The following is a 27,070-nucleotide window of genomic DNA, read 5'->3' as shown; positions in this document are numbered from 1 at the left end:
AGATAAATGGATGTTCGGTCTCTTTTTGAAAGCCTCCAATGATGGAGCCCCCACAACTTCTGAAGGCAATTTCTCTTCCACTGGTTAATTGTTCTGTCAGGAAATTTCTTTTTAGTTCTAGGTTGCTTCTCTCCTTGATCAGTTTCCACCCATTGCTTCTTGTTCTGTCCTCAGGTGCCTTGGAGAATAGCTTGACTCCCTCTTCTTTGTGGCAACCCCTGAGATATTGGAAGACTGCTATCATGTCTCCCCTGGTCCTTCTTTCTCTTAAGCTAAACATACCCAGTTCCTGCAACTGTTTTTCATAAGTTTTAGTCTCCAGTCCCCTAATCCTCTTTCTTGCTCTTCTCTGCACTCTTTCTAGAGTCTCAGCATCGTTTTTATATTGTGGCGACCAGAACTGGGTGCAGCAGTCCAAGTGTGGCCTTCCCAAGGCTTTGTAAAACAGTGCTAGAAAAATCTGTTGGGATGTGGGTATTTCTTCAGACACGGAACACAATAATTCACGTCCCACAGTTTATGGGTTCAAGTACAGCTTCCGCCTCACCTTTCATCCCGATTGTTGCCGAGACTTGATGAAACTGGCACGCACGAATAAACCCTGCGCACTGCTTGCACTTTGTCCTATTTCGGTGGGATTTTGTCAGTCTTTTGCAATTCATTGCTATTTCTCCAGAAGCCATTGCAAGGCACAAATATCCAGAGGTGGATTGCCGACATTGCAATAGCCCAGAAGTCACCCTGTGGGTGGGGAGCGCTACTGGTTTCTTGCGATACTTCGGAGTGATGCTGCCTCTCCTTCCTTAATTTGTATTTGTATTTATTGGATTGTCAAAGATGTACAAGATAGCAGGTATAAAAATGGACATGAATGAAGGAACTGAATAAATGGGGACCGTAGGACAGGGATGGTAGGCACACTGGTGCGCTTATGCACGCCCCCTTTACGGACCTCTTAGGAAGGGGGTGAGGTCAACAGTAGACAGTTTAAGGTTGAAGCTGTGGGGGTTTCAGGATGTAACCACGGAGTCAGGTACAGCATTCCAGGCATTGACCAATCTGTTGCTGAATTTGTATTTTCTGCAATCGAGTTTGGAGCGGTTGACCTTGGGTTTGTATCGATTGTTTGCCTGTGTATTATTATTGAGGCTGAAGCTGAAGAAGTCATTGACAGGTAGGACATGGTAACAGACAATTTTGTGTACTGTGCTTAGATCATACCGCAGGCGGCGCAGCTCTAGATTGTCCAAGGCCAAAATTTTGAGCCTGGGAATTCTATTGTGAGTAGCTTCAAATGGGTCTAGGACTTTTTGCCCCCTACTCTTTCTCCTCTCCCAGGGGGCAGAACTCCCAGGACGAACCCGCTTTCTGGTAATGGGCTGTGCCAAACACTGTGGGACGCAGTGGAGTATGGGTGGTGGAGTATGGGTAGAGGCGTGTCAGCAGAGGAGATAAGTCAGGGGGAAATTGCCTGAGGAAGAACAGCCGAGGAGACGAAAACCCCATTCCGCTCCAAAGCATCACTCAAAGGCCGGTGCGTTCAGATGTCCCCGGATGAAGGAGCCAAAGAGATCTCTGCAATGGAAAAACAGCTCCTGGCAACCCTGCATCTCCGGAGTAGCCTTGGACTCAACCCAAGGAGACATGGATGGCTCCACAAGGATTTTCCCATCCGCACGGAGCCAAGGACGACGTCATCTTCCTCATGTCCCTTCTCTATCCACAGGGATGCCGGAGTTGACCTTGCTTCCGGATACCCCCATATTATTCGGATGCTGTCAATCTGGGTTGGGTTTATGGAAACTGGGTGGAAACTAATCAAGGAGAGAACCAACCTAGAAGTGAGGAGGATTTCCTCGTAGTGAGAACAATTAACCAGTGGAATAACTTGCATTCGGAAGTTGTGAGGGCTCCATCACTGGAGACTTTAGAAGAGATTGGACAATCCTTGTCTGAAATGGTGTAGGTTGGACTAGAAGACCTCCAAGGTTTCTTCCAACTCTGTTATTCTGTTATTCTATTATAACAGAGTTGAAAGGGGCCATGTAGGTCATCTAGTCCAACCCCCTGCCCAAGCAGGAGACCCTACACCATTTCTATTATTTTGAAAAGGCCGAGCTATGGCAGGAGAAAGAAACAAAGCAGAGCTGGTCAGCTGAAGAGGTCAAGGACAATGACCTGAAGGATCGTTCCGGCTAGCCCAAATATAGAAAATCAGGCTGGGGGGAGGGGGGAGAAGCTCCCGCTGCCTTTTTAACTTTGCATGGCCCCTTTCAACTTTCTTTTAATCTGCTTTGTAACTTTGCAACAGTCCCAAAGGTGCGTTTTCAAAAGGCAACTGGACTTTGTTTTTCCTTGAAGATGTTTCACTTCTCATCCAAGAAGCCTCTTCCGTTCTGACTGAATAGGGGGACCGGAGGAGGGAAGGATTTCCATTCCTTACCTTCTCCACCATCCACCAATTCAGTTCGGAACCAAATACGTTTCTTGGATAAGAAGCAAAACATCTTCAAGGGAAAACAAATTCCAGGTGCTTTTTGAAAAAGCACCTTTGAGACAATCAGGAGCCGGATGAATTTGTTGGCCTGAACCGGCTACGCTTTCCAAGAAGCTGCACATAGAAAGGTCCAGCATCCTGCTCCACAAAGAGTCGGGAGCCCCTTTTTGGGCTGTGGCCCGGCACCCCTTGGGCAGAGCCCCAAGTCAAATGGGCTCCCCTTGACTTGGTGTTCCTGTCCCAGGCCAGGAAGTGGGCCATTCCAATCAACACAGTCAGCTCTGCTGGCTGGAGAATTCTGGGAATTGAAGTCCACAAGTCTTAAAGTGGCCGAGTTTGAAGACCTCTGATCTAAGTGGAGAGATTGCAGAGGAAGGGATTACAAGAGAGTAAACTATGCTGGCTGGAGAATTCTGGGAATTGAAGTCCACAAGTCTTAAAATGGCCAAGTTTGAAGACCTCTGATCTAAGTGGAGAGATTGCAGAGGAAGGGATTACAAGAGAGTAAACTATGCTGTCTGGAGAATTCTGGGAATTGAAGTCCACAAGTCTTAAAATGGCCAAGTTTGAAGATCTCTGATCTAAGTATAGAGATTGCAGAGGAAGGGATTACAAGAGTAAGCTCTGCTGTCTGGAGAATTCTGGGAATTGAAGTCCACAAGTCTTAAAGTGGCCAAGTTTGAAGACCTCTGATCTAAGTGGAGAGATTGCAGAGGAAGGGATTACAATAGAGTAAGCTATGCTGGCTGGAGAATTCTAGGAATTGAAGTCCACAAGTCTTACAATGGCCAAGGATGGAGACCTCTGTTTCAGACCTTGTGAACTTTAACTCCCAGAATTTCCCAGGTCTAAGTCCACAAGTCTTAAAATTGCTTAAAATTGGAGCCCCCTGATCTAGACTCCCAGCCAAGGAGAGCCTGAATCCCCTGGGAGCTCCCCCCTCCCCACTGCCATTGAGCCCCCCTTTCAGCATCTGAGTGTCCTCCTTCCCCCACTCCTCCTTTCTTGGGGGGGCGTATTTCAGCCTCTTCAAAAATGATGGGAAGTTGGATGGGGGCTTTATTCCACAAAGCCCTGGATTCAGTCTCAACCAGAGTCCGCTCGGAGGGCGCCATATTTTTTGGTGTTAAAATAGAAAGTTTTGGTAAGTTATTCCAACTCCCTAAGTGTGTAATAAAAGGGCAGCCTGACAGACGACCCTCCTGCCCATCCTCACCCTGGGCGGCGTGGAAGGAAGAGGATGCCTATCCCCTCCCCCTCAATGGTTTGACTCAGGCTGAGGGTGGGTCCTGATGACCTCATTCTCCCAAATTTATAACTTTTACAACTGTGCTAGAAACATGATCTAGGGAATCACATGTTAACTGACCCAGGTCTCCACAAAGTTACTGATTCGTGGTCTCCGAAATCCTTTAATCTTACCCAAACCTAAGAATTAATTAAACACTTATTTCAAATTGTAAACACACACAAGCAAACACACAAAACTCAATTAATACGATGTAAACATCATTATAACGCTCACAGTTCAAACAAAGAGACCACATCGCTTGATTTAACCAACCCCCTTCTCTAGGGTCAATACCTACTCCTCCCCCACACCCCTCAAGTGTCACCCTAGAGATCAGCACCTACAAACCTCCCCTCCCAGGACAAGCTCCCCTATAAAACAACCTCTCTGTACTCCATTTGCTCTGTAGCTGCCCCCCCCCCAAGGCAAAGCTCTTTGCTTTGGGAAATAAATAAATCTCCTTTCCACACCACTAGACAGTGGTGTCTCTTCTCCACTCCTTCTTTCCTCCCTCCCTCCCTCCTTCCTAATATCCTCCCTCCCTCCCTTCCTTCCCTCTATCTCTTCTCCACTGCTTCTTCCCTCCCTCCCTCCTTCCCAATATCCTCCCTCCCTCGTTCCTTCCTTCCTTCCCTCTTCCCTCCTCCCATCCTTCCTTCCTTCCCTCCCTGCTTCCTTCCTTCTTTCCCTCTTCCCTCCTTTCTCCCTCCTTCCTTCCTTCTTTCCCTCTTCCCTCCTCCCTCCTTCCTTCCTTCTTTCCCTCTTCCCTCCTCCCTCCCTCCTTCCTTCCAGATGGATTTCATTTTTATTTATTCTTGCACAACAACCCCTGCTTGAGTTGGAAGCCCAAACTGTGCCAGAGCCACAGCCCAGGAGAACTGCTGACTTCCTGCAATGGGGTAGCAATGTGGGGAGGGGAGACCCACATTTCCTCTGCTTGCCCCACAGCCACCTTCCTGGCCTTGGGAGCATCCAATCTGAGCAGGAACTGGCAAGAGCCAAGGCTGGAATTTTATTATTCTTTGAAGAAGCCTCTTTCAGGATGGCTGGGCCAGAATTTGGTGGGAAGAGAGACGCGTCTTTTAATGTCATTGTTTGCCTGTTGTTGTGGCACTATTGGGGGTTTTAATTGAATCCAGTGTTCCCCATTCCACACATTTCTAAGGGTTGGGTGGTCTCGGTCTTCCTGAGAAAATCTGGTGGCAGAGGAGTTGGACGGGAATGGTTGATTCTCACAGCTCTCCTGTCCAATTGTGCCCTGAAAGGAGATGACAAGGAAGCCCAGGCTTCATTCCCAACCAAGAACAGAACTCTGTTACCTTCCTTTGGGGGGAGGGGGGCCACATGAGGGCAGCCTTCCAATATTTGAGGGGCTGCCCCAAAGAAGAGGAGGGGGTCCACCTCTTCTCCAAAGCCCCTGAAGGCAGAACAAGAAGTAACAAATGGAAACGAATGAAGGAGAGAAGCAACCTGGAATTAAGGAGGAATTTCCTGACAGGGAGAACCAGTGGAACTGCTTGCCACCAGAGATTGTGGGTGCTCCATTACTGGGAGGTCTTTAAGAATAGACTTTTCTGAAATGATCTAGTTTTGGGGGCTGAGCAGGGGCTGGGACCTCCAAGGCCTCAACAGTAGGATTCTCTTTTCTCTTCTCTCCTCTGCTCTACTCTTTAATCCTCAGAGCCCCAGAGCCTGGGGAGTATCCCACCCGCCTCCTCCACAGTGCCAATGCCCGTGTGAATAATTACCCTACACCTCCTGACTCCTATATAATGCTGCCGTTTAGACATTCCAAGAGTGGCCATAAAGCATTTCCAGAAAAGCTGTTTGGGATCCACCTGATTTAATGCAGTTCTAGGCCCTTAATATATCACAGCAGATGCTGAATGGACTCTGTTCGATCCGATCCAACTTTATACCCACCGTAAAGTACCGGTACATATTTCATCCACTTGTTCCCCAAATCCAAAGCGGTTAAAATGAAAACCAGCAACTTTGATCAAAGGGTCTACACCAGGGAAGGGAAGCCTTTTCGGCACCCAAACCGGGACACGTGGGCACGTGGACCATTTTTCAGCCCATTTTCAGGCTGTTTTGGGGGTATTTTTGGCCTTTTGAGGGGCTGTTTTCAGGCCATTTTTTGGCACTGGTTCCCGCAAAGACCAGCTGGTGATGGCATGTGTGCCATAGGTTCACCATCACATGTCTCGACCATGTATCTCAACCTTGGCCACTTTAAGAGGTGTGGATTTCAACTTCCAGAATTCTCCAGCCAACATTTAAAAGGGGGGAGGGGAAGGGAGGGGAAGGGAAAGGAGGAAGGGAAGGGAAGGAAGAAGGGGGAAGGGAAAGGGAAAGGAGGAAGAAGAGGAAGGGAAGGGAAGGGGAAGGGAAGGGAAGGAAGGGAAGGAGAAGAGGAAGGGAAGGGAATAAGAGAAGGAGAAGGGGACGGGGACGGGACGGGCGATCCTCTGAGTCGCCTTGCACGGGACAGAGGCGTGCAAGCGAAGCGGATCCGGAGCACCAGCGCTCCGCCGGGCCGCTCTGTGGCTGCTGGGCAGAAGCTGCGGGGAGCGCTCGGCAGGTGCGCGTCTCCCTGGCGCGACCCGGAGGTTCCTGGGCTCCCGACACGTCGAGCGCGCGCCTGCCCTTCTCAGTCGCTCTCCGAGGAGCCGCCCGCGGGCGCCTCTTGTCCCCCCCCCACCCCAACCGGTCCCTGCGAAAAGGAAGCGAAGGGTCCTTGCACGACCACGGGGCGGGGGGGGGGTGGAGAGGCAGGAAGGGGCAGAGGCGGGTCCCGCGAAAGGGCCTCCGAGCACCGCAGCAGCAGCGCCTAGTGGGTGGCGCCGCCTTAAAGCCATTAGGGACAGCCAGCCAGCCAGCCCCCCCCCCCCCCCTGGAGACTTTTCTTTCGGCTCTTCCTTGTGCTTCGGTTCTGCTCTGAGTGGGAGGGAAACAAATCCGAAGTATCGTTTCTGATTGCATCTCAGCACCTTGGAGGGAAGGGAATCAATCCGAATGGAGCTGGAAGGGAGTCCCTAGTCCAGCCCCCTACTCAAGCAAGAGACCCTAGGTAAATTTTGGACAAATGGCTGACCAGCCTCTTCTTAAAAACTTCCAGGACTTCAGGAGGGCATGGCGGCCCCTGAGATATGGAAAGCCTGCTGCCAGCGGACCCCCTTGTTACAGCCTCAAACCCCCAAAGGTAAACTCTCTACCGTGGACCTCACCCCATTCCTAAGAGGTCCCTAAGGGGGGGTGTGCATAAGCGCACCAGTGGGCCCACCGCCCCTGTCCCAATGTCCCCATTTATCCGTACCCATGTCTTATGTATGTATATATATATCTGCTTATACTTATATGTCTATATGCTACATTCATACTTCTCCTTGTTTTCTCATACATGCTTGATAAACCAAAATAAATAAAATAAAAAAATAAATAAATAATCATGTCCCGTCCCCCCCTGGTCCTTCTCTTCATTAAACTAGACATTCATTCAACCCAGTTCCTGCCCCCGTTCCTCATATGTTTTAGCCTCCACCTCCCTAAACATCTTCGTAAAGTTATACAACAGGGTGTCAAAAACCAACTGTAGCGCTTTAGTATTGTGGTGGAAGGCAGCAGCTGATGCATCTTAGAGATCGCTGAGAAACATAGAACCATTGGGTCAGAAGGGGCTTCTGAGGTCCTCTAGTCCAAGCCCTGCCCTAGGAAAGACTCCTCAGGCCGTCCAGACCCAGGGCTCTCTGACCCCTCCAGCAATGAAACTCTGGGAGGCGGAGGGTGCTCTCCTCCAGAGCTCAGGAACCCCCCCCTTCCCTTTCATTTGGCCCCTGGGGCCCTCCCACCCCCAAAGCACATCAGAAGGCTAAATCCCACCAACAGGATTTGGCATCAGCTGTTGTCCAGTCACTAAGTTGTGACCTACTTTTTGCAACCCCATGAACCACAGACGTCACACACACACACACACACCGTCCTCCCCTGTCTCCTGGAGTTTCCCCAAATCCACGTTTTGTTGTGTTGTTGAGCCTCCCCAGCCCCCTCCTCCTCTGCCCTCCCCTTCCCCCTTTGGCCCCCCATCTTTCCCAACCTCAGGGTCCTTTCCAAGGAGTTCTCTCTTCTCCTTAGGTGGCCAAATATTTGAGCTTCAGGATCTGCCTGGGTGGATTTCCTTTAGGATCGACTGATGGGATCTCCTTGCAGTCCAGGGGGGATCTCGAAAGTCTTTTCCAACCTGGCAGCAGTTCACATCCAAGACACTCAAGGGGTTAAATTCATTTTTTAAATTAAGATGAAGATGATGATGGAAATCTATAAAATAGCCAGGTGGATATTTTTTTTAATAGGATCACACAACACACGACGCTTCCCTCCCCTCCCCCACCCTAGTCACAGGTTTGGATCCACCCACAAAGATGTCCTTGATCACCTGTGAACCCCCCAGATGGCACCAGGAGAGAGTGAGAGGTGTGGCACCCTGGGACTCTTCCTCCCCAGGGGGGAGGGAGGCTGGAAAGGGAGGGTCGGTCGGGGTGGGCTGAGCCCCGTATTACAGACACATCAAAAGCCACACCGCACTGAAATGTATCCCCACACGACAGGTGCTTATTTAATGTGACATTAAACTCCACACGGCTGATGGGAAGTGGGCCGGCACCGATTCTGCACAAGGTTTGTGTTGTAGGGAATTGCACAAGAGCTTCTGCCGCCCCTCCCCCTGCACACACCCACACACACCTACACCAGGTGTGGCTCCGTGCTAACTGTCTTATTTTTTCTCAACAGACAAGTTGGCCATAAAGAAGGAAAGAAAAAAGCAAAGCGGTGGAATCATTCATAGTTTACTAAATAACACACATTTGAGACAGCAACATTATTATACTAAATATCCATTCTGACTTAATAACAAAAATAATACTTATAGTTTATAAACTCAGACAAAACGAGCCCACCACTTTTCTTGTATAAAATAATCGCACCAACGGGAGCTATGCTAAGCGATCCAAAGAAACACAAGACAAACACAGATTCTGAGTCTCGAAAGTGCTTCATTCTGCAAATCCACTGCAGTAACATTTTAATATTTCATTTTACTTTATTTTTAGTCAAGTTATATTAGCTAGGAGCGGTCAATCATACAGGAGTTATCCCGGACTAAATAAAATGCATGCAGGTATATGGATAGGCCGATAAAGGAGAATATTTGTAGCTCAGAGTTGAAATGAGGTGCGTCCTTGCTTGTTTTCTTGCAAATGTTTCATTTTACCTAACTAGGTAACATCATCAGTGCTGGTAGAGAGCGTGTTTATGAGCAAACCCCACTTCTCACTAGCACTGATGATGTTACCTAGTTAGGGAATGAAATGCCTCCAAGAAAACGACCCAGCTCAGAGCCCACCAAGGGCCCCTCAGGGACAGAGATCGCTAGATATGAAATTCCCTTCTCAAAAATCTTCCGGGGCCACTTGTGGCAAAGGAAAAATTTCCGGTCTTGGTATTGAGAAGACTCCAAGAAGGCCTTCGAGTCTCTCTCTGGGGGGGGAGCCCAAGGACACCCTCACTGTGGAGGGGGGCTTGCAGGGACACAAGGGGAGCAAGGAAGCAGCAGCTGACAGCCTCAAGTGACCTTCTTGGGCTCCTCAGGGAGCTGGGGCTGAGCCTGGGGCTGAGGGCCACCAAGAAGACGACCCAAGAGCAGCTCAGACTCCTCCAGCCTTGATCTTCCACACCAGGCTGGATAAAAACTTGCCTTTGGGCAACTTCCGAAGGGCGAGAATTGGGGGCAGCTGTGCAAACCCCCAGGCCCCACCTCAAAGCTTTGCCAAATGTGCCTCGAGACCCCCGGCAGAGTCTCCTGCCCTGCCAAAAACGTGGGGATTCCATCCCCAGCCATCTTCCTGATCCCCTCCCTTCCTGGGTGCTGCCTTTATGCCTGAGCCCAAGCATGCCCACCCGGAGGGCTCCTTTCCACCCCCCTGCCCCCCCCGGGGGCCCTTCGGGGATTCCCTCGGCCATTTTGACTAGCAAAGACAAGAAGAGTTCCCAACTGCCGTGGGGTGGCCTGATTAACCCTTTGGAAGTAAGTGTATATACATACATACATACATACATACATACATACATACATACATACGTACGGTCAACACAATTCGCTTCTCGCCGGTGTTCAAACACAAACCGAAGAGAAGCCACGAGGGAGGAATCCGCTCTTCGCCCCCAGAGTAAAACACCCCCACAGCTTTTGGCATATTCACTGGAGGCGGTTTTGCCAAATTTGTCCACCGAGGTCAGGCCTCCTCCATCACGAGCGGTGGGCCGAGCTTCTTCCTTCCCCCTCTCCGTTCTGGTCTTTTCCATCTGGCCAGCCCAGAGAAGCCTTCAGCCTACACGGTGGCCCCCAACATGGCCTCTCTCTCGGTCAAGATCTCGTTCTGATTTGAATCCAGTCCAAAAAATTTGACCTTGAGTCCATCGACCGGGTGGACCACCGGCACCAGGGTCACCGGAGGGAAAGTCCTGGTGGCCAGTTCGAATCGACTCGTGCTGGCCAGCTCGATGGCCAGCACTTTGAGGAACAGCTTGGCCAGATGCTTGCCGAGGCAGGTCCGTACCCCTCCGCCGAAGGGCAGGTAGTGGAAGCGGCCATCCTTGTCTTCGCTGCGCTCCTGGCTGAAGCGATCAGGGTCAAAGGTGTCCACATCTTTGAAGACGGGTGCTGTGTCATGGGTGTCTCGGATGCTGTACATGATGCTCCATCCTTTGGGGATCTGGAAGCCCTGGAGAAACAGGAGATGGATTGTCGGAGGGGGGACAGAGAGACAGAGAGTCCCTCCGAAGGCTCCAGGTGCACCAGGGCTGTCCTAGGAGGCTGCTACAGGAGGGGCTGCTTTAGGGAACCCCAAGTCCTAGGAAATTCAAGATGCCCCATGCACACAGACCATCTCACGTCTCATGACCCAACTAAGGAGCATAAACAGTGCTAGAAGGGAGAGGAGGAGGAGGAGGAGGAGGAGGAGGAGGAGGAGGAGGAGGAGGAGGAGGAGAAACATGGGGTTCTTGGTACTCTCTGAGCTTGGTGCTTTTCTTTCCAACATTTCACGACCCAACTAGGCAACATCATCAGTGCTAGAAAGGAGGGGGAGCTTGTTCACTGTTTGTATACTGGCGGTTTGCTTTGCCAAGAAGGAGACGTCCACCCCACTGCCTCTGCCATCTGCCTGCCCCACTCAGAAGGATACCCAGCCCTTGACCTTTGATGACAGGCTCTGCAGACTGGAACAACCAAGCGGGGAGATTTGTTTTGCTCCTTGGAAATTCCATCATCAGCCATCCAGATGTCATCCCAACATCTGGCTCTAGCCCTCATTTCTCCTATCCAGATTTAGAGTGTTGGCTTCTACAATGATGCCTCTGCAGCCGCCCAAATCCTGATGCCTCTGAGAACTCTGTATTTCAGGAGGGGTCCTTCTAAGCCCACCTCCTCCTACGTTTTTCCCTTGGCTTCAAGAGGGGAGAGAGAGAGAGCAGCCCTTCAGCCCAAAACAAGAGGTTCCCTTCCCACAACAAAAGGACCTCATAAGAATCTGAGTATCTTGTACGCTCACAGATGTTGTTTAAAAGATAATATACAAGTCACTCATCTCACCCACCATTGTTGTACAGAGCAGCACTCTTCATGGAAATCAATTCACAAGCCCCAGGAACAGACCTAAGGGCAGCCTGGCCAGGTGATAGGACAGGGGTCTCCAATGTTGGCGACTTTAAGACTTTTGGACTTCAACTCCCAGAATTCCTCAGCCAGTTGGGAGTTGAAGTTCACAAGCCTTAAAGTCGCCAAGTTGGAAGGCACCTGCTGTAAGGAGCTGACTCCGATCAGCCCACAGACGACATGAAGGACAGCCTTGAAGTCCGTTGACTCTTATCAATTCGCCTCAACCATTAGTAGAATCAGATTCTTGTCTTTAGGAAGATGAAATAAATTCGTAGTAGTTTTCAACTCTGTCCTGGCTCCTGACTTCTTGCACCTGATCCAGATGTTGCAACCCACAACACCCCTTTGGGAGGGGCAGGCCCAGCAGCTTAGCCTTCAGACCTTCTGCGGCTGCTAGAGCTTTTGCCCCCAGCCTTGAGCTTTTCAACCAGTTTAGGATAGAGACATGGGTTGACGATGAGCAAAAGGGTGGGAGCCGTTAGAAGACAAACCACATTCATCCCTCCAGACTCTCTGGAGATCCTCAGAAGTGGACCAAAGTTGTTGACTTGGGATTAAGGTCCTCCTGCTTACCTCCTGCTCCTATTATCTCCCTGAAAAATATTTTTCGCTGCCAAGTATGGATCATTTTGCACCCAATTAAAGCAATGCCATCCCAGAGTGCTGGGGGGGGGGGTGTCGTGGGGTGGGCCCTTCTATCCTTGGAGTCTTGTCTCCCAATTCATGTAAACCAGTGTTTCTCAAACTTGGCGACTTTAAGTCCTGTGGACTTCAACTCCCATAATCCCCCAGCCAGCATAGCTGGCTGGGGAATTCTGGGAGTTGAAGTCCACAGGACTTAAAGTCGCCAAGTTTGAGAAACACTGATGTAAACCTAGGTCAGTGTTTCTCAGCCTTGGCTCCTTTAAGAGGTGTGGACTTTGGCTCCCAGAGTTCTTTGCTGCTGTGGAATTCTGGGAGTTGAAGTCCAGACTCTTAAAGCGGCCAAAGGCTGAGAAACACTGGCCTAGAAGCGCCAGGGGAGGGGGCTTCACACAAGGTCCTCCTACTCACATCCAGCTCAAAGGTCTGCAGCACCGTCCGGTACCCCCCCGAAATGGGGGTGAAAAGCCGGAGCACCTCCTTGATGACGCAGTCCAGGTACTGGAGGCTGTGGATGGTCTCCAGCCGGAGGGCCCCCTCGCAGAGGCAGCCGTTGTGCAAGAGGCCCTTGTGCCTCAGCTCTTCGTGGAGTTTCTCCAGGACCGCCGGGTGCTTCAGCAGCTGCATAACCAGGGAGGTGCTGGCACTGGCGGTGGTGGCATAAGCAGCGAAGATCAGCTCGAGGGTGCCGTCCTAGGGCAAAGAGAAGCTGTGTGAGCCACGGCTGGCGGGTTGAGCTCCTGAAGCGCAAAGATGTCATCCTATCCAACAACATGACAATAAATGTGGGGGAAAGCCAGGTTTTACACCTGGGCAGGAAAAACCAAAGGTCCAAGTACAGATCAGGTGAGACCTGGCCCCAAAACAGTCGCTGTGACAGGGACCTTGCAGTCCTGGTGGACGGTCCCTTAAACATGAGCCAGCCATGTTCAAAAGCAGCCAAAAAAGCCAATACAATCCTTGGCTGTATAAACAGAGGCATAAAATCAAAACCACATGAAGTCTCGCTAATGCTTTATAAAGCCTTAGGAAGGCCCCACCTGGAATCCTGCATCCAGTTTGGGTCACCACGTTACAAAAAAGATACTGAGACTTTGGGAAAAGTGGAGGGGGCTAGACGAGAACTCTCTTATTCTATCCTCTTCTGCTCTATGCATCCTGATCTAGCACCCCCAGTGGCCGGAGAGAGAAGTGGCCCCAGGGACCGGTACCTTCAGCTCCTGCATGGTCAGCTCCTTGCCATGTTCTTTGCCGCTTTCGATCAGGAGGTCCAGGGCATCCAGGTAGTCTTTGTCTTGGGAGTTCTGCAGCTTTTCCCGGATGGCTTTTTCTAAGCCCTTCTGCAAGATCTCCCTGGCACGAATCCCCTACGAAAAGGACATCCAGCATCAGGTCACTCCCAGGCCCTCCCACTGGGTTGAGACTTCACGTCCCAGAATCCCCAGCCACATTTGCAGGGCTCTCCGTGGGGTGATAGCCGGACATCTGTCGTGTGTTGAACCTTCTAAAACAGGGGTGTCCAACCTCGGCAGCTTCAAAGCTTCTGGACTTCAATTCCCAGAATTCTGGGAGTTTGAAGTCCCCAAATTTTAAACTTGCCAAGATTGGACATTCCTGCCCTAAAAGCATCTAAACTACAAGAACCAAAATCCCCTCCCCAATCCCCCCCCCCCTGGATCCATCAGGAGTTGCCTCCAAGGATGCAAACTTCTCCCAGGGTTGGACCAGACTTCCCGGTGGGGTTTTTGGGCAGGGAGAGACTGGCAAATGCCCTTCTGTTTAACAAGGCCAGGAGTTGGTCCAGCACAGGTGAAGCCCCTGGGTTTCTGCCCCACCCTTTCTTACCTTACGGTAGCCACTGAAGGGCAGATCCACAGGTAAGGAGAAGACGTTCTCCACGAACTGCTGGTAGACTTCAAACATCTGGCTGAGCTCCCCATCTGGGATTCGGAACCCCAGGAGGACGCGGATGGCCATGTGGAAGGTGAGCTTCTGGGCTTCGTGGTAGACATTGATGGGGTCGGGGTTCCTGCCCCAGGCCCTCAGGGTCTCTTGGATCACCAGCCGTATCTTGGGCAGGTAGCTCTCCAGAGCTTCGTGGCTGAAGATTTTGGAGAATACCTGAGGTGCAGGAAGGAGAGAGCATCGGGCTAAGAAGGGAGAGGTTGACCTGGTGGTCACTGTGATGTCACTTCATGGTTCAGGGCTTCCCCCCCCACACACACACACACAACTCCTGCAGGATCCAACCCCCCACCTCACCCCAAGGCCCAGAGGTGAAAAGCAGAGCAAAGCGAGACCTATTAGCCAGCTTCCAGAAGTTGTGGTTGTTCCAATACTGGAAGTTTTTCAAAAGAAATTAGCCGTTTGGCTGAAATGGTACTAGAGGGTCTCCCTGCTTTAGGGGGTTGGTCCCTTCTAACTCCTGTATGTTAAATTATGTTATTCTGTTATTCTTTCTATGACCACATGTATCCATCCCATCAATCCCAAAGAAAGTCCGAAATGGTATAGGTATAGGATCTCCTGCCATGGGCAGAGGGTTGGACTAGTAGACCTCCAAGGTTCCTTCAAACTCTGCCGTTCTATGTTCTGTGTTCTTCCAGGGTCTCCACGGAGCAGAGAGACTTTGCACAACTCTTGGCGTCCTCTTGAGGGTTTCCCATCCCTGCAGGGACATCCCTGCCTGCCTGGGCTTAAGGCTCCCACAGCTTCAATCACTGTGGCTTCCACAACATGGTTTATGGCTTATATGAAAACCAGGATTATTTTATAGGATTTGCTTGACCATAAAGAGGGCAATGGCCAAACCAAGGCAGATCACATTTCTGCCCCTGTGTGCCAACGTTGCCATTTATGTCACTGAACTCCTTGGTGCTCTCTGAGCTGGGTGGTTTTCTTGCAGACGTTTCATGACCCAACTGGATAATATCATCAGTGCTAGAAGGGAGAGGAGGAGGAAGAGGAGGAGGAGGACTGTGGGGTCCTTGGTGCTCTCTGAGATTCAATGTTTTCTTGCAGACGTTTCATGACCCAGTTAGGGAACATCATCAGTGCCCTGATGGGTAATGAAATGTCTGCAAGGAAACCACCAAGCTCAGAGCTCCACTGATGCTGACAAAGCTTGGAAGGGCTTCTAGATCAGGGCATTGGCCCGGTCCTCAGGGCAGATGCCTTCCTTTGCCTGCCTCCTCTGGTTCCACCAGGGCCGGCGTCCAGGTGTCTCTGGGGATGTCCAGCTTGGGCACCGTCTGGCCTCCAATCCCTGCGAGGGCCCAGGCACCGTCCCATCTCCCCACCCGCACAGCCCAGCCTCCAGCCTTGCACAGCTCGCCGCCTCCTCTGCCAAGGTAAACTGCCAGGGGGGCCTCGCTAGCGGGGGGGGGGGCACGCCCAAGCAGTAGCATCTCTCGGAGCAGCCGGGGGAGGAGGAGGAGGAGGAGGAGGAGATCCTCTGGGCTGCTGACGGTCTGCCCTGCCGGCCTCCCCCTCCTCCAAGAGGCCGGGCGGAAAAAGAATGTTTGCTTACTTTTGATTAACTTACACGTGCAGAGCCCCCCGCCCTCCCCCTCCCTCCGGCTCCAGCAGCAGGGAGAACGCGCCAAGGTCAGGCGGGGCGGTGGCATCCGGCTCACGTCGGGGAAGGAGGGAGGGCTGGGGAGGGGGTCTGAATTCGGGAAGGGAGCCCTGCACTCCGCGCTGGACGGCAGAGCGACCAGCGAGCAAGGGGGAACCTCCCAAGCAACACACACACACACACACACACACACACACACACACACACACACACACACACAGGAGGGGGGGCTGTGTGCAAAATGCTGCTTTCCTGGAGGCTGCCCTGCGTTTCACATGCGAGGCGCCTCTCGCGAAAGTTTTGTTTAGTCAAATAACAGCCGCGGGTTTTCCCGGCCTCGGCACGAACAAGGGCTGCTTCACCAGACGGGACCCAGAGGTTCCGGGGTTGTGGGGCGCCGCAGCCCAGGCCCCCCTCCAAGAAAGGCACAAGAGGAGGGGCGGGTCCTGGGGAGCAGGTCGGGGGGGCGGAGCCTTTGCACGGAGGGCTGGCCGACCTCGGTCCCCCTGTTCGCGAGTTTGGCTTGGCTTACAAGTGACAACCTGGGTGTGAAAGTCCGTGGGGCGTCTCAGTCCTCCAGGTCACGATTGTCCCAAAGATGCTCCCCCCCCCCAATAAAAAGCAGATGGACTTTCTGGTTTTTCTTTGAAGCCGTTTCGCTTCTCATCCAAGAAGCTTCTTCAGCTCTCACTCAGAACTGAAGAAGCGTCTTGGGTGAGAAGCGAAACGTCTTCAAAGAAAAACCAGAAAGTCCAGCTGCCTCTTGAAAAAAGCACCTTAGGAACGGTGTGAAAGGAAGGCAGCCTCTGCCCATGCACAGAGGGCTGCTTTCCCGTGGCCCGCCAACTTTCGTGTGCAGGCGGGAGATCCGAGGGGTCTCCTCCTTGGGAAGATCAGCCGTCGCGCTCCGTTGTCCCTCCGGCGGCGAGGAGCGAAGGGGCGGCTCGGCCGGCCTCATCGGGAGCCAGGCTCCGGGGAAAGGGGCGCCCGAAGGAGGGAGGCCGGCTCAGGAGCTCTCGCAGGGGGGGCTGCAAGGTTCCAGGGCCTCTTCCGTGGGCGGCCGAGGAGGCCCCCGAGCTCCCCGCCCGACTCGCGCAAGGCCGGCGGACTTCCCCGGCTCTCTGCCCCGGCTGCCCCGAGAGAAATCCCGCGGCCGAGCGGCGGCTGGCGCCCGGCGCCCTCTAGCGACCTCGCCGCCTGCGTTCCGCAGCTTCCCAGCTGGAGCCAGCGCGCGATCCCCCAGAAACCATCTTCCAGAAAACGGGGCGGGCACTACTCTCCCTCTTTGCGGGCGGGGGACAGGAGGGGAAGGTCCCGCGGGCTGCATCGGCTTAACTCCGACTTTTAAATGGCCGGGCTTGGCATTTAAACTCCGGAACAAGGAGACCTGTCTGGAGGAACCCACAATGCCCACCTTCTGGGCGTTGGATCCCAGGCTCACCCGCTGCCAGCTTTTGACGCTTCCCCAGTCCCTTGCCTTAATGCCAGCCTCTGGAGGGGGAGGAAACAACCACAGCATCTGCCCTCCCTTTCCCCCCTCAACCTCCCAAGGCTGTCCAAGTCACTCTTCAAGTGACTAGACCTCATGATCCAAGAGGCACAGGAAAGGAGAGAAGATGCCCAGATTCCCACACAGCTTCTCGGATCATGGCATTTACACCCAGGAGCATCTCTGAGGCAGGCGGGCGGGCGGGCGGGCACAGAAGGGTGGAAAAGGCGGCTTCCCAGTTGCAACTATTTGCCAGTTCAGACCCAGATTCAAGCATTTCCAAAGTAACCCGTGTGCATGCCCGCGTGTTGGTACTTCGTGTGAGAATTAGGCTCAGAAAGTCCTCCAGCAAGCTTGCAGAGACCGTGGTGGTTTTTCCTAGCTGCTTCTTGATGTCTCTTCCACATGTTGGGCTTGGCTGTAGGGATTTGCCTCCTGACTGCGTCTGGAGGGAGGGAGGTCTGGGTGCAAAAGAGGAGAACCGGGCAGGGAATGGAATGGAGCCACCAGCAAGTCCAGATGGCATGACTGGCAGGGCCACCAGCAGCAGCTCCCTCTTGATGGCAATAGTGCCAGCGAGCCTCACTACCTCCTTTTGCACCCGGTGGTGCAAACACACACACACAAACACACACAGAGGGGTGGGGGAGGGAGGGGGGAGAATTCCTTGCAGACGTTTCATTACCGAACTAGGTAACATCATCAGTGATGTGAGGGAGTGGGTTTGCAGGAGGAGGAGGATTGAATAGGAGGGGAGGGGGAGGGGCAGCAGAGGCTGGACCCCCCTTCCACAGAAGCCCGAATGCCAGGCTCAAAGGCCTCCTCCCCAGACACCTAACCACTTCCCCTCTTTCTGCCCCTTTGAGGAAGCCCCCCCCCCCCCCCCGGTACCTTCTCAAGCCAAGGGGGGGAGGGTCGTGCTGCCCCCACCACCCACGGCTAGCAAGTTCATCCCAGGTGGGGAGGCATGGCAACTCCCGCTCTCCCCGTCTGGAATGAAAACCGGATATTTCCCGGCTTTGCGCCTCTCCTCCAGTGGAGCATTCTTGCTCGGCTACTGTCTGAGCTGCCGGATGTGGCAAGCACGCCACGTATGCGTGACCCCGAGCCTTTGCTTGCTTGCGCTGGGCTGTTTCTGGGGGAGAAGGGAGAGAGCCCCCTCCCCGCCCCAGAGAGAGGTCAGATTTCCAGACTGGCACCAAGCAAATCGCCCCCTCCAGTTGCTGCCTGCAGGTGATTCAGCCCGACTCTATGCAAGCAACGGGTGTTGTGAAGGGGGGACATCCAACCAAAGTCAACGCCAGCCCTGCTGGGAGCATCAGGCGACAACAGGCAGCCGCTCCTGAGCTGCAATTTCTTTGAGGCCCGAGGGCGAATCTGGGGCTTCGAAGGAGCCGGCAGGATTTAGCAGGCGGGCATTTTTGGGGCACTTCTCAGCTGACCGCAGAGCACTGCCCTGCCAACAGCAACGTAGCAAGCAGGCAGGGTTGGTGAGAGAAGGCCAGGGGTCAAGACACACCTGTCAGGTACCCAGGAAAGGCGAGTCCAGGTAAGGAGGCAGGCTCTGCTCCTGAGCAAGACCAGAACTGGCATCTGGCAGAAAATCAGCCCCGGGTGGGATGGAGAGACCAAAAGGCCTCGAGGGTGTATTAGCCCAGCACACCTGATTCGGGTAAGCACAATGCTAACATCAGAAAAAGATTGAATTGCAGGTAGTAATCACTTAAATCCATTCGAACTTACAACACTGAAAAAATTGACATGGCCATTTTTCACACTTATGACGGTTGCAGCATCCCCACAATCATGTGATCAAAATTTAGACCCTTGGCGACTGACTCATATTTATGACGGTCACAGTGTCCCAGGGCCGTGTGATCCCCTTTTGCGAACTTCTGAGAAGCGAAGTCAATGGGAAAGCCAGCTTTGCTTAACAACTGTGTGATTAATTTAACACTTCAGGGATTCACTTAACAACTCAAGGAAGAGAGGTCTTAAAAAGGAGCAAAATTCTCGCTTAGCAACAGAAATCTGGGGCTCGATTGTGGTCATAAGTCAAGCACCACCTGTTCTTGCAGAGGGTTTTGAAGAGAGGATGGTGAATGTGCTCCAATTAATGGTGGTAATCAGGATCGGAACTTCCATTGCTAAGCAAAGCAGTCACAAAGCAGGACTGCCTCCTTTAACAATGGCCTCATGACGAGACGAGCAGCAGGTACATTTGATAAATAAATAAAAGTAAGATAAAAGCCAGCAGTCCCCAGAGTTATTAAGCGAGGACTCAACCCCGATCCAAGCTATTCCCAGCTTCCCCACCACCACCAGCCCCCTCCCTGCCTCCTTTCCTCCAGGGTCAGTGACTCTCTTCCCTTTCGGCCACTTGACATGAGGGTCCTCCTACACAGTCCTGGGGGCACTGGGGGGGGGTACAGCACTTTTAAACTGGGACCGCTGCCCCAGAGCTTCTACCAAGCCCCCCGTGATGCCTCTAAACAGAATCCCCACACAGGGTGGCCAAAATGCCTGAGATGGGGGGGGGGTAATAGGCACCCCAACAGCTGTAAGAGTAGGCAGCTACCTATGGCCATAGTGATGCTGCAACCGCCATAACTTTGAGGACCAGGTGTAAGGCGCATTCATCCAGCGAAGGCGTGACTGAACAAGGGCTGAATGGATGGTCATAATCTGAGGACGAGTGGCATTCTGTGAATCACCTCCCTGCTTCCCGCACCCATCCCAGCCCGTCTGCTGCAGGGGCCTCAGAGCATCTCGGCAGGAAACCCCAGGGAGGGTCTGGGAAGCTTTGGCCTTTAATGAGATGTTGGCGGCCTCAGATTCCACCGGAGCCCTTCCGGTTTCTGCCTCCCAAGTCAGTTGGAGATGAGAGCAGCTAGGAGGATTAAAGAGACTGAAAGTAGGAAGATCGGTTGCAGGGCTTGGTTATGTCTACTTGAATGAACAGGGAGACCAGATGGGCTGCCCCAAAGAAGAGGGGGGGGTCAATTTATTCTCGCAAGCCCCTGAGGGCAGGACAAGAAGAAGCAAGAAGAAGCAACGGGTGGAAACTCATCCAGGAGAGAAGGAACTAAGGAGAAAATTTCTGACATTGAGGACCATTAACCAGCGGAACAGCTTGCCACCAGAAGTTGTGGCTGCTCCATCACCAGAGGCTTTTTTAGAAGAGACTGGTGTTCTTGTTCATCCCCTCCCCTCAAGCTGGAGACCCTGTGCCATTTCAGACAAGTGGCTGCCCAGGCTCTTCCTAAAAGGAGGCCCACAAGGCTCAGTTAAGGGAGGGTGGGAGACCAGTCCAAGCCCCCCCCTCAGCCACAGAAGCTTCTGGGGGGGACCTTTAGTCCACCTTTCCCCCAGGCTCAGCCTGACCAGGTGCTTGTGGGGGGGAGACAATGAAGAACGATCCCATGGAAGATGGTAAGATGTGCTTCTAGCAACCCCAGGGGGCCACAGGAAGCCCAGTGCAGCCGTCTCTTGGTGGGACCCCAGCCTCCTCGGGGTGAAGGGGTGAAAGAACGTCAGCCAGACCATGGGGGGGGGGCAAAGCTGGGGTCACCTCAAGGGCTGCCTAAGTGGCTGGTGTCTGAGGCTGCTGGTAAGGGAAAGGGCAGGGCTGGTGCAGGAGGTGCCCCACGGCCGCCCCAGACACACGGTGGATGGAGTTGCTCCACCCACAGCCGGACCCCCAACTGGCCCCTTCTGCTCTCCTTTGGGTCTGCCCCCCACCCCTTCCCCAAGGGGGAAGAACAGGCTCTAGTCAAGGAACCGGGAAGACAGGGGTGGAACGGGCAGGGGGTCTCATTCAGAGGGTGTGGGCAGATGGCGGGAGGACAAATTCTTAGGGGTGGCTAGGATCTATTTCATATTTTAGGGTGAGAAGAAGAGGATGTGGTTGGAAGAGAAGACCAGAACTCTGCACATGCCTTAGAGTTCTCTTGCATCTCATCAGAAGACTCCTGCTTCCTGGAGATGCAAGGTTGGGGGGTGGGGGAGCAGGCTAAAGGGGAGGGGGCATCCCTTTGAAAGTTCTTTGTCCCTTCACTAGTCCTCCCCCTCCCTCTGCACACCGTTCCCAGAACCCCCTTCACGGGAGGGGGGATAGAAATGTAGCTAAATGGCTGGGAACGGCTGCCTCTTCCAAAGGGGAGGGAGGGAGGGTCTTTTAATGGCACTTTCCCTGGATAGGGGACGCTGTAACGCTGAGCCTCCCACAAAACCTCCTACTAAGCAAAAGTAGCGAAAGTTCTCACCCAACGAGGAAGACCCGAGATTCCAGATATGCAGGAGCCTTTTTCCCGGAACGGTGCGACCACCCCTCTGTTTACACCTCTCTAGCAAAGACACCCCGCCCGTCTCTCTCCCCCCCCCCCTCCCAGCGGGAGCCGCTCCTTCAGCCGCCAGCAGGGCAAGAGGGCCGTGGGCAGGCAGGGGAGCACCGCTCCGGCCCTTGCCCACCCCCGCCCGTCGGCAGCCGCCGCCGCCCACACACCCCGGAGGGTTGCTAGAGTTCAGCCTCGGCACGTGCCGCCGGCGAGGTGGAGACGAACCAGACGCCTGGCCGTCCACAGCTCCTCTCCTCCACACACACATACACCATATCCCCGGAGGGAAGGCCCGACGGCGCTCGGCAAGGAGCCCCCGAGCAGCGCCCAGCTCACCCACGAGGCACGGGACCCCAAAGCCCATCCTCTTCGGCCGGTTCCCGCGTCTCCTGAATTCCCGGAGCGGAGCCAAGAGCTCCCGGTCGACCCAGCCCCGCCGCCGCCGCCCCCCGCCCATCGCTGCTTTAAGTTCCGCAAAGGCGCATCCGAGACCGACTAGGAAGAGCCGGCGACCCCCGCCCCGCCGCCGAGCGCTCCCGCAAGGCGCTCTGTTGATGCTCAGAGGCCCGCGCGCAGCCCTTACCTTCCGCTTGTGCCGGTGGACGTCGCCGATGGAGTTGGCCACGGTGTTGGGGCCCAGGAGGAGACGGGTACTGCGCGGCCACTCGGTGCTGACCAGGCTGTGCTCCCCCATCAGGATCTTGCGCACGTTCTCGGCTCCCGTCACGCGGATCAGCGGCCGGCCCAGCAGGTGGGTCTTGAAGACGTTGCCGAACCTCTCCCGCCGCGAGGACTGGAAGCCGGGGCCCTGCAAGAGGAGAGCGGCCGCTCAGCCTGGCGGCTCCCCCGAGGCCTCTCTGCCCCCACCGCCCCCCACTTTCCCCTGCAGCCCGGAGGCGTGGAAGGCCGGTAGAGTTCGGGGGTCGCCAGCAGGGCTCCGGCAGCTTCCGCGTCCGGGTGAGGGGCTGGAGTTGCGCTCTTCCCTTGGAGGAAGGGGAGCGGGACGGGAGCCCCGCGGCGGCTGCAAAAGGCTGCTGAAGCGACGGGGCTCCTGCCCAAATGCCCCCCTCCACCCGAGCCCCCCTTGCGTGCTCAGCCCGTATCTTTTGCCCTCTCCCATCTGTTCGGGTGGATGGGGTGTCAAAAAGGCTAAACTGTGAGGGAAAGGAAGGGGGAAGCCCTGGCCACGGGTCTAAGTCCGGCGCGTGGAAAACGGGTCTTCTGTTTGTGACTTTGGGTGGGTGGGATTTCTTGGGCCGCCCCGCCTGGCCCAAAGACGGTGGGGACCGTCAGGCGCAGGACTTTCACCGCCCTTAACTGAGGCTTCGGTTGCTCCTGCTGGGAGGGGGCGTCTCTGCCCGTCTTGGCCCCCTCCCCACCCGCTGCCCACGCTCCCGGAAAGCAGACGCAGGCGCAGAAGCGCTCGCCTCGATCCGAGGAAGCGAGTCAGCCTCTGAGTCGGAAGGTCGCGGGGACGCTAAGCCAGACGGTCGCCTGGCTGGAGCACAAATTCACGGGACGGGAGAAGGGAATTTTGTGACCCCGAACTCACCAGAGTTTAGCGAGTTGTGTGGATGAAGCCGAACTTTGACGCGGGCAAAGGGCTTCTCTCGCGCCTTCAGGGTGGTGCGAGGGCTGATTTTAATCGCTGTCCAAACGGGCTTCTGGATGCCGAAGGCCAGCGCGTGCGCGCGCACTCATGCAAGCAAACACGTACCGCCTTCTTACACCAGGCATTCCCTGGAGGCGGCGGGCTCCCCTCGGCTCAAGCAGAGCCCGGATCGCCCTTCCCGGGGAAGTGGGGGGGCTTCCTCCGCTGCCGGGGTGGGCTTCAGCGTTGCTGTCCAAATCGCCAGCGGTCGGTTCTGGGGTCATCGAAGGGCAGGCAGAATCTGGAATGCAAATAGTGGGCGCCCCTTTGACAGACACTCCCGGCGGGCGGGCGGGCGGGCGGGCGATATTTCTGCTTTGCTGCATCGGAGGCAACGGAGAGAGCCTCCCCATCCCTTCGCGTGTATGGCCGCGCACTAGAGTGAGGAGGGTTCCCTAAGGCCATCGAGACCACCTCCTGTCTTCAACTAAAACCTACCTAATAGGCGCCTCTCAAGTTCCCCGACACGGAGGGGAAGCTCTCATTTGGGGCGGGGGACAGAATGCCTCTCCCACACAGAGATGGCCAGGTGAAGGGGAGGAGACCGGGTTCCCCCAGCCTGAGGCTGCCTGGGTCCGGATCCCCTCAACGGAGACCCCCACCCGCGGAGCAGCGGAAGGGATTCAATTTCTAAGAGTACGACTGGGGGGGGCTGAATCAGCCTCCTCCCTCTGCCCTTCGCGCCCTCGACTCGTCGTTTCCGCGGAGGGTGAATATTTATCTCCAGGTATCTTTGGCTAAGCGCGGGACGAGACCGGGACGCCCGGTCACTTTCCCAGATGCTGGCGTGGTCCAGGGGAGGGAGGGAAAGAGCCGCAAGCAAAAGGGGGCGCCTGGACCTCCCGCGGGGTCCTCCTCCCCATTTTCAGAGCTCGAAAGAGGAGGGTATTTCCCGCGCGCGTTTTGGAAGAAAGGCCGCCGAGGCTTCATGCGCCAAAGAGGCGCCCCGCTTTCCCGCCACGGGTCTCTCAGAGGCAGAGAGTTGGGGTCGGGGAAGGGTTGGGGTGGGGGTGGGGGTTAAAAAAACAAAACAAAAGCGCAGTTGTGAAGTTCAGCTATTCAGGTGACCCGGGATCTTGATCTGCGTAAATATCATTAAAAGTGCTTTTAGTGGCATTAATAAAGGGTTATTTGTGCAATATTTCCATCCTTGTACAAAGGGCACCTTTATGTGGGAAGGTTTCGGCGGGCTCCGATTTATACTTTTTTTAACATTTATTTTTAGCCCTAGACGTTTTCTCTTTTTTTTCTTTTGCCTGGATGGAGCCTTGAGGAAAAGGGAGGAGAGACCCTTTCTCGGCGCCCCTTGTGAAAAATCGGATACATTTCTTTTGAAGAGTCTCATTGAGGGACGGCGCTTAACTCTTTAGATGCTGGAGGGAGGGAGGGAGGGAGGGAGGGGGTCCTTCTGTCATTGGGGAGGGGGCTGAAAAGGAGGAAAGGGTCACGACCCCAGCGCCCCGCAGAATGGCCTTCCTGGTTTCTTTCGGCTTCCCAGTAGAACGGCGGGGACACAAGGAGGAATTCCAACCGCTCGCGGACGGGGAGAGCGGCGCTGCTCCGGGCGGCAGCCTGAGTCCCGCGGGCCCGGTATGTGAGGGGGGAGGGATTAGCTATCCCGGCATAGGAGCGACGGAGCGGGGCGGGACGAAAGTCTCGAGGACTCCCCGCCAACCTCGGAGGCTCGCGGCTGTGCCGCTTGGCGCAAACTGCGTAGGCTGAACCTCGAGTGGGGCGGCCTTTCTGCGGCAAGAGCTCTAGAGCTGGGCGGCCAAGAGGGAATCCCGCGCTGCGCTTTGCCCGGAAGGGGAGAGCAGGGGGAGGGAGGGGCAGCGGGCAAGGGCTACGCTGAGGGGAGAGGGGACAATCCGTTCCACGCTTCCACCGGAGCCCCTCAGCCTTACCTGTTGGATGGAGCCTGGAAGGGGCGAGCCTCCCCCTGCCGGCAGGAGAGGCAGAGGAGAGGGCTGGGACCGACGGCCAAAGCTTCAAAGCCGCAGCGCTTCAGGCCAGGCGCCTCCTTTCCAGGGCCGCCCGGTCCCGTCGCGCCTCTCCCTCCCGCGCGGACACCCAGCCCGGGGCTTCCCGGTGCCGGCAGCGCTTACCTGCAGCAGCCAGTGGAAGGTCTCGCCCACCAGCGGGAAGCCCATGGTGCCCTTGGGGATGGGCAGCTTGCAGCTCTTGTCGCGCGTGGCGGCCCAGCGCAGCTGCCACAGTTGCTGCGAGACGGCCAGGAGCAGCGTCAGCGAGGCCAGGCAGGCGGCGGCGGTGGCCAGCGCAGAGAGCAGCTCGAAGCCGGCGAACAGCATCTTGCGCGCCGGGGACGGACCGCAGCCGTCGGAAGCTCCGCGCGGGAAGGCGGCCGGATTCGACTCCTGGAGGCAGACTCGTCCGGGCGCGCGGGGAGCGAGACGCTGCGGGGATCGCGCGCTGCTGCCCGCCGAAGAGCGGGGTGTTCAGATGGAGAGGCGGGCGCCCCTTTCCCTGGGAGGAAGACCAGACGGAGTGGCAGGCGCGGCCAAAGTGCCGAAGGGACCCTCTCGGATGTTCTGCGCCCGGAGGGGTCCGCTCAGCCGAAGACGGGAGGCTCGGTGGCTGCGAGGCGCTGGAGACTCCGGGCCCGGATCTGCAGCGGGTTACTGCGGTCGCGCCGTCCAACGTGATGGGCTGCCTGGAGCGCCTGTGCTGGGCGGGGGGCGGGCCGGCTGGGGGAGGCGGCCGGGAGCTCCGTTTGGCGGCGCCGTCGGAGGAGGAGCCGCAGCGTTCCGCGCCAGTTTGCGGGGATGAGCGCAGGCGGCGCTTATATAGAGGCGGCGCGGCCGGTGCTCGGCCGGCGGTCGTCCCCTCCTCCCCTCCCCTTCGAGGCGGGGGCGGGGGCGAGGCGGGCCGGGCGCTGGAGCGTGCCAGCGCTGCCTCCACCGACTCCGCTCGTGGCGCTCGGCGGGAGGAGGCTAACCCAGGGCCGGCTGCGCCTCACCTGGCCGCGGCACAGGGAAGCGGGGAAGCGAGCGGGGCTCGCTGCGCCTCTCCCGGCCATCCAGACACCTCACCGCCGATCTCTCGCCGGGGCGCCTGGACCGTTCCGGGACTCGGCCGTTCAGGGTCCGCTGCAGCGACCACCTTCAGGGAAGCGCGGTGGACGGGATAGCCGGGCGGAGGAGCCGCGGTTCCCTGGGGACGGAACGGCACCCTGTCGGACCCCCGCCCGGCTCACCTGGTCCCCGCCTGCCCTGACTGGCCGCCCTGCGAAGCAGCCGTGGCCGAGGTGGCTCCGGCGGGCGCCAGGCGGCGCCTCCTTTCTGCGCCCGGCGCGGCTCGGGTGCTCGGTCTCGACCTGCTCCGGGACTGACCTGCCGCGACTTGTGCCGGAGTGACCTGCGCCCAGGGCTGCTCCGCGCCTCCCGGGCGGTGGCGGCGTTTCCTGCCAGAGTGGCGGTTCACGCTCTCTCGCCTTGGCGGGGCCGCGATGGCGGAGAGAACCCCCCTCTCAGCGATGCGCGCAGCAAGCAGGCGGTCCCCACAGGGGGGTCGTTTTCTTTGGAACGCAGGGGGAAAAAACCTTGACCTCCCTCCCCCCCCCGTCCCCCATCAGAGCCAAAGGCATAAAGTCTGTTAGAAGTTCTGAGTACCTGAGAATTTCGATTGGCAAAGGAAAGTTTTATTTCATTATTTCACTTGATTCTTAAATTTGTAATTCTGGGAAGCCCCTAAGAATCGCCCGTCCCTTTCAGGGCCACTTTAGAAGCACCGATTTCCCACCTGCTGGAGAAACACAGGGAGGGGCTTCCGATGGAGGGAGAAGGGATGAAGCTGCCAGGGAGGTCCAAGGATGACCTTGACCCTCTAACCATGGAGACCTGGCCAAATCC

General features: G+C 55.6%; 1 protein-coding gene across 1 annotated transcript; it reads right to left on the bottom strand.

Moving 5' to 3' along the window:
* Window positions 1-8,619: 8,619 nt before the first annotated feature.
* On the bottom strand, window positions 8,620-25,648 carry CYP26B1 (cytochrome P450 family 26 subfamily B member 1). Its single transcript, XM_081959682.1, has 6 exons — window positions 25,307-25,648; window positions 22,134-22,358; window positions 13,993-14,268; window positions 13,359-13,514; window positions 12,559-12,840; window positions 8,620-10,570 (listed from the first exon to the last, which is right to left on the bottom strand). The coding sequence occupies exons 1-6, from the start codon at window positions 25,508-25,510 to the stop codon at window positions 10,178-10,180; spliced, it is 1,536 nt and encodes a 511-aa protein (XP_081815808.1). The 5' UTR covers window positions 25,511-25,648; the 3' UTR covers window positions 8,620-10,177.
* Window positions 25,649-27,070: the final 1,422 nt, after the last annotated feature.

The sequence above is a fragment of the Natrix helvetica genome (genome assembly GCF_964273705.1).
Source record: "Natrix helvetica genome assembly, chromosome: 7".
In the NCBI taxonomy this organism is placed as follows: Eukaryota; Metazoa; Chordata; class Lepidosauria; order Squamata; family Natricidae; genus Natrix; species Natrix helvetica.
This window is presented reverse-complemented; position numbering and strand designations above follow the sequence as displayed.